Genomic DNA, 18,804 nt, shown 5'->3' with positions numbered 1-18,804 from the left:
GCAGCGAATTCTCCCCATTTTTTTTTTTTTTTTTTGAGAAAGTCTTTATTTCTCCTTTTTTTAAAAAAGACATTACCAATATGTACAGAGTTCTGGGTTGATAGTTTGTTTTTCTTTGAGCATCTCAATGATCTCACTCTATAGGCTTCTTGATTCCTTGATTCTCATGAGAAAACAGCCATCATTTTTCTGGCTGTTTCCCTATGTTCCCCATATATCCCCACTTTAACCGCTTTTGAGATTTTCTCTTTTTCTTTGATGTTCAGAGTTTGATTATGTTGGCCTAGGTGTGGTTTTGTGGTTTTGTGTGTCTGTGCTGTTTGGAGTTTGTGGAGCCTCTGGGATCTGTGGGTTGAAGTTTTTCATCAAATTTGGAAATATTTTGGCCATTATTTCTTTAAATATTTTTTCTGCCCCATCCTTTCTTTCCTTCCTATACAGATGTTAACCTGCTTCATACTGTCCTACATGTCACTGAAGTTATGTTCTTTGTTTTCTCTATACTTCAATTTGGATAATGTCCATGGATCTGTCTTCAAGTTCTCTGTTTCTTTCGTACACAATGTCCAATCTACTAAAAAGGGCTGGTTCCCCCCTGGAATTCAGCTCATCAAGGCTCCCTGCAGCATTTGTTCTTTGGGAAAATACAATTTTTATTTTATCCGCTTTCCTTCTTACTGTTATTAAGGGAACAAAAGTCTCCAGTGTCCTTTTATATCTTAACCCTGTGACACTTCTTTTAACCTCAACGATTCCATCTGAAGTTGTCACTAACTCTCTACAAAGTGTCCCTCACCCCATTATACCCCTTTTGTCTTTACCCTTCCAGCCTTGCTTCAACTAAGCCAGGTATTTCTTGACACAGAGGCTGGTTTCCAGCGGTTCTCTGATGTGCTTTTTAAAAACTACGGACTCTCTGCTCCCACTCCCATGATTTGAATTCACCTGGTCTAGGGAGCATCCCAAGCAATCCAGAGTGTGTGTACTAAAGCTCTTTGGTGATTCTTATGAGCAGCCAGAGCTGAGAACCACAGGAACATTTTAGGGAGTTTCCTAGCGTGACCTGGAAATAAATTTCGCTGACAGTTAAGAAGCAGCAGTATTAAATTATCATGAACATGTATGCTGGATCAAGATAATCTGACAGTGAAACCTAAGAATGTTTTGCATGCATGCCAAAGGCAAAGAAAATTCTTCTTTGAATCTTTTGCCCTGTAGAACTTGTGACTATTATGAAGAGGCAAGGCTATCTGTACATTCACTTCTTAATCCACTATTTACAAATCCATGACACAAGAAGTTACTAGACCACATAACAAAGAGGCGCTATGTATTCCTCATTTACAGTTTATAGAGGTATAAAATACATATTTGTATATATGTATATATAAGTTTATAGATATATACACTTATATACACCCATCTTTATATGTAACAAAAGTGTTATATGTATCAACATGTTTTTTTCCTTCAGCTCCGTTTTTATTTTTAAGACCGATGTAAGCGTCATATACCTGGATTTTGTAAGAACTGTGTTGTCGCTATTAATAAAAATTAAAGTTTCTCTTGATTTTAGGGAGATACTCCTCAAAGGCCAACATCAGAGAAGTAGAGATCATCGTTCCAGGTTTAGGTTTCAAGGGAGAAAGGAGAGGTAATAAATGGAAATTGACTAGTAAAAAATAAAAAATCACGGAGCCCTTACCATGTGCCATGCACGGGTGAGACAGTGTTGAACAGGACACATCAGACATATGCCCTCACCAAGCTGTCGGTCTAATTGCCCCCAGGACCTTCCTGATTTCCTTGACCTTCACCTCCTTGGGCCTTCTGCGGTCTCTGGCCTAGTTCAGTGTCCCCCTCGGGGCTCTGTTTTCTTCCCCTGTGCCTCCTCGGTGGCAGCAGGGGATTGACCCACTGAAAATCTGGTTAAAGGAATCCCCAGGACGAAGTGCCTCAGCTGTGGGGGGAGGAGAGGTGGTCTGTGTTTTGAAACAATGCCCGGAGAAGTTGGTGCTTCTGTGACAAAATCCAGCTCTCCTATTTCTCATTTACCATGCCTGTTGCCTCTCCTCCAGCTGGTGAGGAAACAGTTTAATGAAGTTGGTTGTTACATGACAAATGCTAAGTACCTCTCCCCTGTACACACCCCACCTTTAAAAAACTAAGGTTATCAAACCTTCGTTATAGGTCCCATCTCTCAATTCCCGTGGACCTAATTCTGCCAATCAACTGGCTTCAGTTTCAGGGTCTGGGTAACTTGAGTTTTGATGGGTTAGATGTTTGTTCAATGCATTGGGTCCCGCTCAAGTGCAGAGAAACACTCGTGAGTGTCCAGACCTTCAGGTGTATGTGGCTGGAGTGGGAAAAACAGGCCACTAGACACGTCAGCGGCCCTGTCTCTCTTCCCATCTAATGTGACAAAAGCACAGATAGTCAGAGCTTCACGTCATGGTAACAAACAAGTCACGGAAGTGAAATGGGACAGCTTCTTCCAGGGCACATCACATGTATTCGTGTCTTCAGCAGCCTTACGGCACCTTGCTAGTAGGGCTGCCAGGTAAAATACAGCCTCCCAGTTAACTCTGAGTTTCAGGTAGCCAGCGCATACCTTTGTAGTCTAAGTATGTTCCCGTGACTGCAACAGGGAGTGTGCCCTTAAACTAAAAATTCTGCATTGTTTATCTGAAATTCACATTTTACTGGGCGTGCTCTGTTTCTGTTTGTTGAGTCTGGCACTCCTGCTGGAGTTGGACGTGGTCCCTGCCACATGGCGCTTGTGCTGCCTTGTCTAGGGTTTGACAATAGTGGGTCAGCAAGTGGACCTGGTTCCTGATCCCCTTCCGTGCCCATCGCCTCCACAAGCCTGGAGACTGGGGGAGGGGGGAAGGACCTGCTTGGCCCCTAGTGAGCCCCTTCCCCCTACCTAACCCCCTACCCCGCCCCACTCATGTTCTCCTAGCCTTGACAAGGAGGAGACAGAACCGGCTGGCCTTCGGCTCCTGTTTGCTCTTGAAGAGGTGGGACCCATCTCCCCACGGGCTGCCGAGCTGCCGGGCAGAGCCAGCTCAGTGGGGAGGGGACTGTCTCAGCGGGGGCATCTGTGCCAGGTGACGGACGGCCACCTGAGGGGCCTGCCAGGGCTCTCCCCCTGCTCTCTCTCTCCAGAACTGCAGAGCTTTGCCCTCGTCCCCTCATCACACCCACCTGTGTGTCAGGTCCCTCTCTGGGCCCTGAGGACTTGGCAGCCGACAGCACGGTCACAGCCCTGCCTGGGTGGCCACGTGGCCAGGGAGGACTCCTGTTTTCCCTTTGGCTGTGGGTGCCCATCCTTGGGCCACTTATTAACCTCCGTGGGGCTGCTTCCCACCGCTGAGGCTCCGGTGTCCTGCGTGCCTCCTGGGCCAGTGCCTTGCCCGTGGGCCCTGGCATCTGGGTCTCACTGGACCTGCAAGCTGATGCCCTCTGTGTTCTCACTCACAGACTGTGACCGTAGTTAATGACTCTGGTGGGAATACATGTTCGATAACTGTTAGCTGCTGTTGTGCCGTCACCCCCAAGACGCCTCAAACTTTCCACCCCCATCCTGCCGGTTACCGCATTCTGGTGATTTTTCCTCCCTACACTGAAAGCACTCAAAGCTCACCTTTCCTGGCATCTCGCCTGGACCCTCCCCAGCTCCCTCTCTAGCCTCCCTGCCCCGCACGTCCAGCCTGGCCCTCGTCAAATCTGTTCTGCGCAGGCACAAGGCCCGAGATGAGATCTGAGTTCTCACCTGCCTGCTGGGACCCTCCTGCGGCTTCCGTATTGGATGAAGCTCGCTCCCTCATGTGGCCTCGGGGCACCTTCCCCTGCCTGGCCCCTGCTGCCCCCAGCCGCTCGTCGTGTCTTCTGTCCTCCAGCCTGTGCTCAGCCTCGCCCCTGCTTCGGCCTTTCTTACAGGCAGCCTCCGCACCCCGCCCTGTCACTCACGCCTCGCGTCCTTGCCTCCCGTCACCTGGTAGCTCACTGTCGTCCTTCGAGACACAGTTCAGGTTGTCATCTCCTCCAAGTCACCTTCTTCCCTGAGCCCCTCCCGGAATCAGGAGCCCTCTGTAAGCTTCCGTGAGCAACATCCGGGCTCCTGTTTTCATTTCACCGTCACTCTTGGTTTGTGGTTATGGATTCTTCCGGCATAGAAGTCGTGGATTCTGAATTTGGCATCTCCACGTCTAAGAGTGCCTGGCTCTCTGCATGAGATACTTCAGCTCGACTGAATGAAATTACCTTGTGTAATTACATCACTCTTGGTGGAGCCCAGGGCTGACTGGCCAGGGCGGTTGGTCACTGAAATCTCCCCTTGGAATCATCTAGTGGGATTTGCTACAAAAATGAACTTCCTAGCTTAGAAAGTGACCAACAACTTAAAAATAAATCAGTATTTGTGGTGTGCCAGCCAAAAGGAGTATTTTGGGTTTGCCTCTCCTGTTATTTATTCCAGCCCAAACGGGCAGTTCAGTAGTCCAAGCTGGGTTCCAGGCCAGGAGGGGCCACAGCACCATCGTGCTGCTGTCTTAAATATTCCGAGGCAGTTCCTCCATTTTTTTTTTTTTCTATATTTTTCTTCCCTCTCTTTGTTTGCCAAGTGCTATTTAAATTTATTTATTTATTTTTATTTATGGCTGTGTTGGGTCTTCGTTTCTGTGCGAGGGCTTTCTCTAGTTGTGGCAAGTGGGGGCCACTCTTCATCGCGGTGCGTGGGCCTCTCACTATCGCGGCCTCTCTTGTTGCGGAGCACAGGCTCCAGACACGCAGGCTCAGTAATTGTGGCTCACGGGCCCAGTTGCTCCGCAGCATGTGGGATCTTCCCAGATCAGAGCTCGAACTCACGTCCCTTGCATCGGCAGGCAGACTCTCAACCACTGCGCCACCAGGGAAGCCCCGCTGCTGTCTTTATATTGGATCCAGTCCTACTGTTTTTGCCCAACACCTGCAAGGATATAATTAAGACAATAGCTAATACATATTCAATTGCATACCACGTACCAGGCACTGTCCTAAGGTTTTTACGTGGAGTAACTCATTTAATGCCTCATGACAGCTCAACAAATTTCTCTCTTTGTTTTTTAATGGATGTCTCCATAGCACCTACCTAAAACGGTGCCTGTCACAAAGTAAGATCTCACTGATATTTGTTGAATAAATGAATGGGTGGAATGATACTTCATAGTTTCAGAAATTCACCAAAGTCCTGTCCTTATCAAAAAATGGGGTTCAGGATAGTTAAGCCCCTTAGAGTTCCTTCATCAAATGAAGACTGTCTATAACTATATACCAAATACTACACGTAGTATTTGATAGTATTTATAGTACTGTTTATGATACTACCGAGCTGTGTTTTTAATATAGTCCTGATCTCTTATTGCCAAAATGTCTTGTTTACTCTTTTTATGTAATACAGATTTTTGTAAATTGAATCCTGCCCTCTTGCTGACTTAACGGTTTTAGAGATACTCCATCTGCATTTCTAATGAGTCTTGCCTCGATGGTGGGTTCTGATTCTTCAAATGGACATAACCTGTAAGGAAATATTTCACGTTTCTAGAAGCATTAACTGTTAAATAAACAAGTTTGGAAATGAAGAATGTTTTTGCCACAGTATCCCTATTTTCTAATTTATCTGCTGGGCCCCTCTGAGTTTCTTGTATCAGACTTTCTTAAGACATTTGCCTGTTGGACTCTTACACACCCTGAACACAGAAGGGTTTCTCAGAGCTCCTTGGCAAGCAGACGTGAGAGCATGACAGTGGATAAGCGCCACTAGGGGAACCGCTCTGTCTGGCAGATGGCAGCTCTTCCTCAGCGGGGCCCATGTCCTGTCAGTGTTAAGTAAAATCACAGGCCAGCACTGCAAAGAAATCTCACCAGATCTCTGCTAAGAGAGTCTCATGATTCTTTTTTTTCTTAGCTGATTTATTTCTTCTTTACCACCCATTTTTACCCTGGGGAACATCTAGGGGAGTGTGTGTGTGTGTGTGTGTGTGTGTGTCTGTGTCTGTGTCTGTGTCTGTGTCTGTGTCTGTGTCTATGGTTAGGGAGGTCGGAGGGGAATCATATATACATTTTTTTAAATGACCAGACCTGGGATTCTCTGATCATCATCGTATTGCAGCCACAGCCCAGGGCATGGGTGACTATACTCTCGCATAGATTTAGAATGTTATTAACTTCCTCAGGGCACTGACATGCACATTACTTATAATGAAAAGAGAGTGGTATTTAGGGCTGGAGAACCCTAGGTTTGAATCCTAGCTCTGTCCTAACATATGTGAGACCTTGACTTAGGTATGCAGCCTCAGTTGAGCCTCGGTTTCCCCATCTGCAAAGTGGGGATATGATTTCCTATTTCATACAGTCATTGTGAGGATCAAGTCAGGTGATAAATGCAGAAGCTCTTTGCTTATAGTAGTTGCTTCACACAATTAGGTTTCTTTTCATCCAAGTGCGATTAAACACATGGTGGTTTCCACGTTTTGTCAATTTGCCCAGCTCAATGGTGTCAGTTATGAGGTTGCATGGTCTTTCCTGTTTGCTGTAGCATGAGGCCCAATGCAACACCTTTTGCATGTGCAGGGTTTATTGAGGAAACAAGGATATTTAGACATTATACGATTATTCTGTAGATGGAAGATGGTAAATACCTTGAGCCAAAATTGATCTTTGTCATTCAGAAAAGGAAAGACAAGCCACAGAACGGGAGGAAATATTTGTAATGTGTATATCTGACAATGGGATATTATCCAGAATATGTAAAGAAAACTAAAAATAAAATTCAACTAAAAATAAGATGGGTAAGCCACTAGAACGTGGGCAAAAGATTTGAATAGATACTTTACAAAGTAAAGTATCTACTATGGTCAGATAGTAGACACATGAAAAGATGTTCTGTGATCATTAGTTATCCAGGAAATGCAAATTCAAACCATGAGGATTACCATTACATATCCACTAGAATGACTAAAATTAAAAGGACTGCAAAGACGGCTTGTTGGCAGGCACGTGGAACAACTAGGATTCCCATACACTGCTGGTGGGAATGTAAAATTGCACAACCGCTTTGGAAAATTGTTTGGCAGTTTCTTAAAAAGTTAAAAATACATCTTCCATATGACCCAGTCACTTCACGCCTACATATTTACTCAAGAGGAATGAAGACATATGTCTCCTCTAAGATTTTTACATGAATTTTCATAGCAGCTTTATTTGTAATAGCTCCAAACTGGAAACAACAAAAATGTTCATCAACAAGTGAATGCACAAATGAAATGTAATATATACATTGCATAGAATGGAATTCTAGTCAGCAATAAAAAGAAACAACTACCGATACATGGCTCAATATGGATGGATGAATCTCAAGACAATATGCTCATTGAAAGAAGCAAGACATAACATACACTGTATAATCCCATTTACATAAAATGCAAGCTAATCCATAGTGACAAAGATTGATCAGTGGTTGTCTGAAGATGGGGGTGGAGGAAGGGACGGTTTGCAAAAAAGGATGAGGAATTTCCTGAAAATCGTTAGAAATATTCTGTAGCTTGATGGTGGTGGTGTTCTCATGGGTGCATAGAGTTGTCAAAACTCTCTAAATGGTGCACTTTGAATAATGCAATCTGTTGGGAATAAATCAATCCTCAGTAATGTTGATAAGGAAAAAAAGATAAATTGTTTGTTTAAAGCAAAAATAGCAATAAAATTTATAACATGTAGAACATATTTTTGTCTCAAGAGTGACATAATGGATGGGAGAATGAAAAGGAATTATATATTGTTGTAAGATTCTTATATTATGCTCGACATGGTATATCAGTATTTGAGGGGAAAATGTGATAAGTTAAAGATGCATGTTTTAGGCCATAGACAAATTGCTGGAAAAAAATGAGTAACACAGTTTAAAATCCAGCAATGCAATACTAAAGATTATCCAATTAATCAAGAGAAGACAGGAGCAGAGGGAAAAGAACATATGGGATAAATAGGGGAAAAATTGCAAGATAATAGTTTTAAACTCAATCACATTAATAATTACACTGAGTGTAAATGATTTAAACACTCCTATTTTCAGATTGTTAGATATGATAAATTAAGACTGAACTAGATGCTTTCTACAAGAAACCCACTTAAAATTAAAGACAAATAGGTTAAAAGCATGAGAATAAAAAATTTATACCTGCAAACATTAACCATAAAAGAGTTGGAGTGGCTATACTAATATTAGATAGACTTCAGAAGAAGGAATATTGCCAGAGATATAGAGGATCACTTCATAATGATAAAGCAGTCTACTCATCAAGAAGACATAACAATCTAAATGTGTATGGATTCCACAAAATAGCATCAAAATACATGAAGCAAAAATGGAAAGTACTGAAAGGAAAATTAACAAATCCAAAATTATAGTTACAGACATCAGTCCTTCTCTCTGAGTAACTGATATAATAAACAGACAGAAGACCAGTAATGATATAAATCATTTGAACAACATTACTAACAAACTTGACGTAATGACACTTATTGAAAACTCTACCGAGCAAGAGCAGAATACACATTCTTTTTTTTTTTTTAACGTCTTTATTGGAGTGTAATTGCTTTACAATGTTGTGTTGGTTTCTGCTGTATAACAAAGTAAATCAGCTATATGTATACATAAACCCCGATATCCCCTCCCTCTTGCGTCTCCCTCCCACCCTCCCTATCCCACCCCTCTAGGTGATCACAAAGCACCGAGCTGATCTCTCTGTGCTATGCGGGTGCTTCCCACTAGCTATCTATTTTACATTTGGTAGTGTACATATGTCAATGCCACTCTCTCACTTTGTCCCAGCTTACCCTTCCCCCTCCCCGTGTCCTCAAGTCCATTCTCTACGTCTGTGTCTTTATTCCTGTCCTGCCCCTAGGTACTTCAGAACCTTTTATTTTTTTTTAGATTCCATATATATGTGTTAGCATATGGTATTTGTTTTTCTCTTTCTGACCTACTTCACTCTGTATGACAGACTCTAGGTCCACCCACCTCACTACAAATAACTCAATTTCGTTTCTTTTTATGGTTGAGTAATATTCCACTGTATGTATGTGCCACGTCTTCTTTATCCATTCATGTGTCGATGGACACTTAGGTTGCTTCCATGTCCTGGCTATTGTAAATAGAGCTGCAATGAACATTGTGGTACATGACTCTTTTTGAATTATGGTTTTCTCAGGGTATATGCCCAGTAGTGGGATTGCTGGGTCGTATGGTAGTTCTAGTTTTAGTTTTTAAGGAACCTCCACACTGTTCTCCATAGTGGCTGTATCAATTTACATTCCCACCCACAGTGCAAGAGGGTTCCCGTTTCTGCACACCCTCTCCAGCATTTATTGTGTGTAGATTTTTTGATGATGGCCATTCTGACCGGTGTGAGATGATGATATCTCATTGTAGTTTTGATTTGCATTTCTCTAGTGATTAATGATGTTGAGCATTCTTTCACGTGTTTGTTGGCAATCTGTATATCTTCTTTGGAGAAAAGTCTATTTAGGTCTTCTGCCCATTTTTGGATTGGGTTGTTTGTTTTTTTGATATTGAGCTGCATGAGCTGCTTGTAAATCTTGGAGATTAATCCTTTGTCAGTTGCTTCATTTGCAAATATTTTCTCCCATTCTGAGGGTTGTCTTTTCGTCTTGTTTATGGTTTCCTTCGCTGTGCAATAGCTTTTAAGTTTCATTAGGTCCCATTTGTTTATTTTTGTTTTTATTTCCATTTCTCTAGGAGGTGGGTCAAAAAGGATCTTGCTGTGATTTATGTCATAGAGTGATCTGCCTATGTTTTCCTCTAAGAATTTCATAGTGTCTGGCCTTACATTGAGGTCTTTAATCCACGTTGAGTTTATTTTTGTGTATGGTGTTAGGGAGTGTTCTAATTTCACTCTTTTACATGTAGCTGTCCAGTTTTCCCAGCACCACTTATTGAAGAAGCTGTCTTTTCTCCATTGTATATTCTTGCCTCCTTTATCAAAGATAAGGTGACCATATGTGCGTGGGTTTATCTCTGGGCTTTCTATCCTGTTCCATTGATCTATATTTCTGTTTTTGTGCCAGTACAATACTGTCTTGATTACTGTAGCTTTGTAGTATAGTCTGAAGTCAGGGAGCCTGATTCCTCCAGCTCCGTTTTTCTTTCTCAAGATTGCTTTGGCTATTCGGGGTCTTTTATGTTTCCATACAAATTGTGACATTTTTTGTTCTAGTTCTGTGAAAAATGCCATTGGTCGTTTGCTGGGGATCGCACTGAATCTGTAGATTGCTTTGGGTAGTACAGTCATTTTCGCAATGTTGATTTTTCCAATCCAAGAACATGGTATATCTCTACATCTGTTTGTATCATCTTTAATTTCTTTCATCAGTGTCTTATAATTTTCTGCATACAGGTCTTTTGTCTCCTTAGGTAGGTTTATTCCTAGATATTTTATTCTTTTTGTTGCAGTGGTAAATGGGAGGGTTTTCTTAATTTCACTTTCAGATTTTTCATCATTAGTGTATAGGAATGCAAGAGATTTCTGTGCATTAATTTTGTATCCTGCTACTTTACCAAATTCATTGATTAGCTCTAGCAGTTTTCTGTTAGCATCTTTAGGATTCTCTATGTATAGTATCATGTCAGCTGCAAACCGTGACAGCTTTACTTCTTTTCCTATTTGGATTCCTTTTATTTTCTTTTTCTTCTCTGATTGCTGTGGTTAAAACTTCCAAAACTATGTTGAAAAATAGTGGTGAGAGTGGGCAACCTTGTCTTGTTCCTGATCTTAGTGGAAATGGTTTCAGTTTTTCACCATTGAGGACGATGTTGGCTATGGGTTTGTCATATATGGCCTTTATTATGTTGAGGTAAGACACTCTATGCCTAGTTTCTAGAGAGTTTTTATCATAAATGGGTGTTGAATTTTGTCAAAAGCTTTCTCTGCATCTATTGAGATGATCATATGGTTTTTCTCCTTCAAGTTGTTAATATGGTGTATCACATTCATTGATTTGCGTATACTGAAGAATCCTTGCATTCCCAGGATAAACCCCACTTGATCATGGTGTGTGATCCTTTTAATGTGCTGTTGGATTCTGTTTGCTAGTATTTTGTTGGGGATTTTTACATCTATGTTCATCAGTGATATTGACCTGTAGTTTTGTTTCTTTGTGACATCTTTGTCTGGTTTTGGTATCAGGGTGATGGTGGCCTCACAGAATGAGTTTGGGAATGCTTCTCCCTCTGCTATATTTTGGAGGAGTTTGAGAAAGATAGGTGTTAGCTCTTCTCTAAATGTTTGATAGAATTCGCCTGTGAAGCCATCTGGTCCTGTGCTTTTGTTTGTCGGAAGATTTTTAATCACAGTTTCAATTTCAGTGCCTGTAGTTCATCTGTTCATATTTTCTATTTCTTCCTGGTTCAGTCTCGGAAGGTTGTACATTTCTAAGAATTTTTCCATTTCTTCCAGGTTGTCCATTTCATTGGCATATAGTTGCTTGTAGTAATCTCTCATGATCCTTTGTATTTCTGCAGTGTCAGTTGTTACTTCTCCTTTTTCATTTCTAATTCTACTGATTTGAGCCTTCTCCCTTTCTTTCTTGATGAGTCTGGCTAATGGTTTATCAACTTTGTTTACCTTCTCAAAGAACCAGCTTTTAGTTTTATTGATCTTTGCTATCGTTACCTTCATTTCTGAGCTGATCTTTATGATTTCTTTCCTTCTGCTAACTTTGGGGTTTTTTTGTTCTTCTTTCTCTGATTGCTTTAGGTGTAAGATCAGGTTGTTTATTTGAGATGTTTCTTGTTTCTTAAGGTAGGATTGTATTGCTATAAACTTCCCTCTTAGAACTGCTTTTGCTGCATTCCATAGGTTTTGCGTCATCGTGTTTTCATTGTCATTTGTTTCTAGGTAGTTTTTGATTTCCTCTTTGATTTCTTCAGTGATCTCTTGGTTATTAAGTAGTGTATTGTTTAACCTCCATGTGTTTGTATTTTTTACAGATTTTTTTCCTGTAATTGATATCTAGTCTCATAGCGTTGTGGTCGGAAAAGATACTTGATACGATTTCAATTTTGTTAAATTTACCGAGGCTTGATTTGTGACCCAAGATGTGATCTATCCTGGAGAATGTTCCATGAGCACTTGAGAAGAAAGTGTATTCTGTTGTTTTTGGATGGAATGTCCTTTAAATATCAATTAAGTCCATCTTGTTTAATGTGTCATTTAAAGCTTGTGTTTACTTATTTATTTTCATTTTGGATGATCTGTCCATTGGTGAAAGTGGGGTGTTAAAGTCCCCTACTATGACTGTGTTACTGTTGATTTCCCCTTTTATGGCTGTTACTATTTGCCTTAGGTATAGAGGTGCTCCTATGTTGGGTGCATAAATATTTGCAATTGTTATATCTTCTTCTTGGATTGATTCCTTGATCATTATGTAGTGTCCTTCTTTGTCTCTTGTAATAGTCTTTGTTTTAAAGTCTATTTTGTCTGATATGAGAATTGCTACTCCAGCTTTCTTTTGATTTCCATTTGCATGGAATATCTTTTTCCATCCCCTCACTTTCAGTCTGTATGTGTCCCTAGGTCTGAAGTGGGTCTCTTGTAGACAGCATATATACGGGTCTTGTTTTTGTATCCATTCAGCCAGTGTACATCTTTTGGTTGGAGCATTTAATCCATTTGCATTTAAGGAATTATCGATATGTATGTTCCTATTACCATTTTCTTAATTGTTTTGGGTTTGTTATTGTAGGTCTTTTCCTTCTCTTGTGTTTCCTCCCTAGAGAAGTTCCTTTAGCATTTGTTGTAAAGCTGGTTTGGTGGTGCTGAATTCTCTTAGCTTTTGCTTGTCTGTAAAGGTTTTAATTTCTCTGTCAAATCTCAATGAGATCCTTGCTGGGTAGAGTAATCTTGGTTGTAGGTTTTTCCCCTTCATCACTTTAAATATGTCCTGCCACTCTGTTCTGGCTTGCAGAGCTTCTGCTGAAAGATCAGCTCTTAACCTTATGGGGATTCCCTTGTGTGTTATTTGTTGCTTTTCCCTTGCTGCTTTTAATATTTTTCCTTTGTATTTAAATTTTGATAGCTTGATTAATATGTGTCTTGGCATGTTTCTCCTTAGATTTATCCTGTATGGGACTCTCTGTGCTTCCTGGTCTTGAGTAACTATTTCCTTTCCCATATTAGGAAAGTTTTCAACTATAATCTCTTCAAATGTTTTCTCAGTCCCTTTCTTTTTCTCTTCTTCTTCTGGGACCCCTATAATTCGAATGTTGGTGCATTTAGTGTTGTCCCAGAGGTCTCTGAGACTGTCTTCAATTCTTTTCATTCTTTTTTCTTTATTCTGCTCTGCAGTAGTTATTTCCACTATTTTATCTTCCAGGTCACTTATCCGTTCTTCTGTCTCAGTTATTCTGCTATTGATCCCTTCAAGAGAATTTTTAATTTCACTTATTGTGTTGTTCATCACTGTTTGTTTGCTCTTTAGTTCTTCTAGATCCTGGTTAAACGTTTCTTGTATTTTCTCCATTCTCTTTAGAAGACTTTGGATCATCTTTACTATCATTATTCTGAATTCTTTTTCAGGTAGACTGCCTATTTCCTCTTCATTTGTTAGGTCTGGTGGGTTTTTACCTTGCTCCTTCATCTGCTGTGTTTTTCTCTGTCTTCTCATTTTGCTTAGCTTACTGTGTTTGGGGTCTCCTCTTCGCAGGCTGCAGGTTCATAGTCCCCGTTGTTTTTGGTGTCTGCCTCCAGTGGCTAAGTTTGGTTCAGTGGGTTGTGTAGGCTTCCTGGTGGAGGGGACTAGTGCCTGTGTTCTGGTGGATGAGGCTGGATCTTGTCTTTCTGTTGGACAGGTCCACGTCTGGTTGTGTGTTTTGGGGTGTCTGTACCCTTATTATGATTTTAGGCAGCCTGTCTGCTAATGGGTGGGGTTGTGTTCCTGTCTTGCTAGTTGTTTGGCATAGGGTGTCCAGCACTGTAGCTTGCTGGTTGTTGAGTGGAGCTGGGTCTTGGCGTTGAGATGGAGATCTCTGGGAGATTTTCGCTGTTTGATATACATGGAGCTGGGAGGTCTCTTGTGGACCAATGTCCTGAACTTGGCTCTCCCACCTCAGAGTTACAGCCTTGACGTCTGGCTGAAGCACCAAGAGCCTGTCATCCACACGGCTCAGAATAAAAGGGAGGGAAAAAAAAGAAAGAAAGAGAGAAGAAGATAAAATAAAATAAAGTTATTAAAATAAAAAAAATTATTTAAAAAAATTTTTTTAATTAATAAAAAAAAAGACGGAAAGAAGAGAGCAACCAAACCAAAAAACAAATCCACCAATGATAACAAGTGCTAAAAACTATACTAAAAAAAAGAAGAAGAAAAAAACGGACAGACGGAACCATCGGACAAATGGTAAAAGCAAAACTATACAGACAAAATCACACACAGAAGCATACACATACACACTCACAAAAAGAGAAAAAGGGAAAAATATATATATATTGTTGCTCCCAAAGTCCACTGCCTCAATTTTGGGATGATTCGTTGTCTATTCAGGTATTCCACAGATGCAGGTATATCAAGTTGATTGCGGAGCTTTAATCCGCTGCTCCTGAGGCTGCTGGGAGAGATTTCCCTTTCTCTTCTTTGTTCCCACAGCTCCCGGGGTTCAGCTTTGGATTTGGCCCTGCCTCTGCGTGTAGGTCGCCTGAGGGTGTCTGTTCTTCACTCAGACAGGATGGGGTTAAAGGAGCAGCTGCTTCGGGGGCTCTGGCTCACTCAGGCCGGGGAGGGAGGGGGGCAGATGCGGGGCGAGCCTGCGGCGGCAGAGGCCAGCATGACGTTGCACCAGCCTGAGGCACACCATGCGTTCTCCCGGGGAAGTTGTCCCTGGATCACGGGACCCTGGCAGTGGCGGGCTGCACAGGCTCCTGGGAGGGGAGGTGTGGATAGTGACCTGTGCTTGCACACAGGCTTCTTGGTGGCGGCAGCAGCAGCCTTAGCGTCTCATGCCCGTCTCTGGGGTCCGCGCTGACGGCCACGGCTCGCGCCCGTCTCCGGAGCTCCTTTAAGCGGCGCTCTGAATCCCCTCTCCTCGCGCACCAGGAAACAAAGAGGCAAGAAAAAGTCTCTTTCCTACTTCACAGCTCCCTCCCACTGGTGCAGGTCCCGTCCCTATTCTTTTGTCTCTGTGTTTCCTTTTTTCTTTTGCCCTACCCAGGTACGTGGGGAGTTTCTTGCCTTTTGGGAGGTCTGAGTTCTTCTGCCAGCGTTCAGTAGGTGTTCTGTAGGAGTTGTTCCACGTGTAGATCTATTTCTGATGTATTTGCGGGGAGGAAGGTGATCTCCCCGTCTTACTCCTCTGCCATCTTGAAGCTCCCCAGAATACACCGTCTTTTGACGTGTGCATAGAACATTTATCAAGACAGACCATGTAGATTTATAATGATTGAAATCATACAAAATATGTTCTCTGATTAGGGTGAAATTAAATTAAGAATTAATAACAGAAAAATATCTGGACTAATCCTTACGTATTAGGAAACTAAACAACACACATAATTCATAGGTCAAAGAACAAATCACAGGGAAATTAGAAAATATTTAGAATAAAATGAAAATGAAACACAGCATATCAAAATTTGTGGTAAGCAACTAAAGCAGTGCTCAGAGGAAAACGTATACCTTTAAATGCTTACATTAGAAAAGAAGAAAAGGCTAAAGACAGTGGTGTAAATTTCTATTTTAAGAAGCTAGAAAAAGAGGAACAAGTTAAACACAAAGAAAGTAGAGTGAATAATAAAAATGAGAGCAGAAGTCAATGAAATAAGAAATGGTCAAAGAATGGAAAAAAAATAAAGCCCAAAACTGTTTTTTTTCTTTCAATAAATGAATAAAATTGAAAGATATTTAGCTAGAATGATCCAGAAAAAGATAGACACAAATTATCAGTATCTAGAATAAAAGAGAAGGCATCACTATAGATCCTACAGATACTGAAAGGATAAATAAAATTAAATATCATTGTTATTATTGTTATTGATGTAATGTCAATGTAATGCCAATATATTTGACAACATATATGAAATTGACAAATTTCTTGAAAGATACATTGTACCAAAAGTGGCACAGAAAGAAACAGAAAACCTGAATAGCTGTGTCTGGCCTGACTGGTGAAATCAACCAAATATGGAAGAAAAGAAAACATACTGATTTTACGCAAACTCTTTCAGAAAAGAAAAGGGAAAATGAATTTTAGGAGCACCCCGACACCAAAACGCAGACAAAGACATTATGAGAGCCATATCCCTTATGAGCACATGTGCTGGGGACACTAATGCATCCATCACAGGTCTCTGATTGTCTTGCAGGTAGGCCGGCATCCTTCTGGACGAGGACATCTTCCGAGGTTAGGAGCTTGTCGGCAGTCTCCCGCTGCAGGTGCTGGTGGTGGGGCCGAAGGCCTACAGTACCTGGGAGAACATCGGCTGCCTGCAGGACTGCCGAGAGTGCGCTGGAGGCCTGGTGAGCCCCCGCGGGCCCCCAATCCTGCAGGGTCTGCGTGGTTACACGTGTGGGGGCTGACCGTGTGGCCCGTGGGCTTTGGAACCAGATGGAATTCCCACCTGCCCTTGTGACCCTGGATGCATTACTTAATTTTGTCACCTGTGCATGTCCACCTTCTTGGATGCTGTGAGGACTGATGCAGACCCTGCCTGTAAAATGCTTGGCCTGTGGAGGCCCGCGGTAAATGTCATGAAACTTGGTGGTGGTGGTTGTTGAGAGTATAGGAAAGGGCCAGTGGGGTTCAGATGATCAAAGCTCTGCTCCAGTGTTTAAATCCCTTGGGGAGAAGGCAGGAATGACCCCAGGGGTTTCTACCCTGGGAAGGAGGCAAATGGGGATATGCCAAGCATTTAGAGAGTGTCTAGAGTGTCCCCAGCCCAAGCCTCAGAGCAGATTGAGCAGTGTGGGGTGTGAGGTATGAGAAACCCCAGTATGAATCTTTGCAGAGTCGAGGGGACTGAGGACAGCTGGGATCTGTGCTCTGTTCCTCTACAATCCTGAGAGTGGAGGTGCCTGCGGGATGCAGGTTGCCAGAGTCTCTGCATCCCTGTGGGAGCCCAGCGCTGGTGAGAAAGGGGACCCAAGTGGGGTCTCTGAGGACAGGATGTGGGGGATGTGTGGTTGTGGACCTCTGACTCGGTGGCATTGCATGGCTGCAGACATCAGCTCTGATGGCATCTGAGGTTCAGCCCCAGATGACAACGCTGTGTGGGTGACCCCCAGGGACCACACCGCCTCATCGTCATGTGGGCCAGAAGCAGGCACTGCAGGAAGAGCAGGGAGGAGGGAGCCCCTCTTGGGCCTGAATTCCATCTTGAACTTGACTGAATATTTGCCTAACAACAGCAGCTCTGAACCTGAAGGGGAGGCTGAAGAATTTTAGCCTCAGTGAGAAGGGGTCAAGAGCAAGTCAAGGGTGGTTGTAGAGAATAAAAGGAGAGGATGAGCTTCTGGAGAGCCCGGCATCAGAGCATCAGAGTCGGGGTCCATGGAGGGGCGAGGAGGGGCTGGTCCTTCACCACCGGCAGAGCCCAAGGTTTCTCCCACATGAACGATGCGGATGGGACTGGGAGCCTCCTGTGTCCTTTCATCTGAGAGTCACCGTGGTCACTTCTCTCGCGGTGGCTGAGTAAGGATGTGCACATGGTGAAGGGGACCTTGGTTAGTCAGGCGTGCGTACTGTGTCTGTGATGGTGGGGGACATGCTTGCTTTTCCAGTGGGCATGATGTCGGGGTCCGCCTGGAAAAGAAGGAGCATAGGGAATAAAGTGACAGCTGGCACTGGGGCGCAGCTGGACCAGGAGTGTAGGTCCTCTGAGGCAGCTGGGGGCAATGGCTTATAATGACCTTAAGTGACCTGACACGTGTGAGGCCCCTGCTAAGGGGCTGGTTTCCATCCATCCAGTGGCCCTGCCGCGTCATACCCTCCTTTGTTGCCAAGCACTGACCGGCAGTGCAGAAATGACCCCTTCACCCACCATATTATGGAAAAGAACCTGACCGTGGAGGGCTGCTCTTCCAGGCTGGATGCCAGGCCTGTAATCCCACCAGGCACTGCTGCCTCATGAGGCTTTGTTTCCCAGTAGCTCCTCAGCGACGGATGCAGAGGGCCTTGATTTCCATTTCTGTTCCTTCCCTTCTCCTCTCCACCCCCATATCCACCCAACACCTAGCCCAAGGCTATTTGTAGAGACATAAATATTTGTTGAAAGAAAAGCATGAGCATCTTCTAATTGTTCTAAGTTATATTTACAAACACCGCATCTTCTGCAGGCAGGAGGTCTCCAGGAGTGAAGTGTGAATGTCTGGGAGCTCCCGAGATGGTACTGAAAACCACCTTTTTCATGGCCCGTAGGTCTAAGTAGGTCTTGCTTCAAAAAAAATGTATTTCAACACACATTTACTGGGTTTGAAGCCAGCAACCCTGGGTGTGACCACAGGAAAGTTTTTCCCTTCACTATGCCTCATTTTCCCCATATATAAAATGAGGATAAGCTCTCCTTTGTAGTGGTTGTGAAGGTCAAGTTATGCAAGATGATGAGCATAAAATGCTTCACGTGTGAACCCAGGAAGCAGCAGTTGACATCTTTATGGTGTGCTTATTACCCTGGGGATTTGGAGAATAAAAAATACCACATGGTCTGTTTTGCTTGCCATCGTAAAGATGGATACAGAGCCCAGACTGGTATGGCAGGT

At 42.9% G+C, this 18,804-nt stretch overlaps 1 protein-coding gene across 1 annotated transcript in view; it reads left to right on the top strand.

Moving 5' to 3' along the window:
- Positions 1-18,804, top strand: part of ACOXL (acyl-CoA oxidase like) — a 369,695-nt gene that overhangs the window by 181,271 nt on the left and 169,620 nt on the right. Inside the window, 1 exon segment of the mRNA XM_068564616.1 lies at positions 16,413-16,566. Coding sequence (XP_068420717.1) covers positions 16,413-16,566 — 154 coding nt within the window.

The sequence above is a fragment of the Eschrichtius robustus genome, chromosome 15 (genome assembly GCF_028021215.1).
Source record: "Eschrichtius robustus isolate mEscRob2 chromosome 15, mEscRob2.pri, whole genome shotgun sequence".
Taxonomy (NCBI): domain Eukaryota; kingdom Metazoa; phylum Chordata; class Mammalia; order Artiodactyla; family Eschrichtiidae; genus Eschrichtius; species Eschrichtius robustus.
Note: the sequence above shows the minus strand (reverse complement) of the source record. Positions and strands in the feature narration are given on the sequence as shown.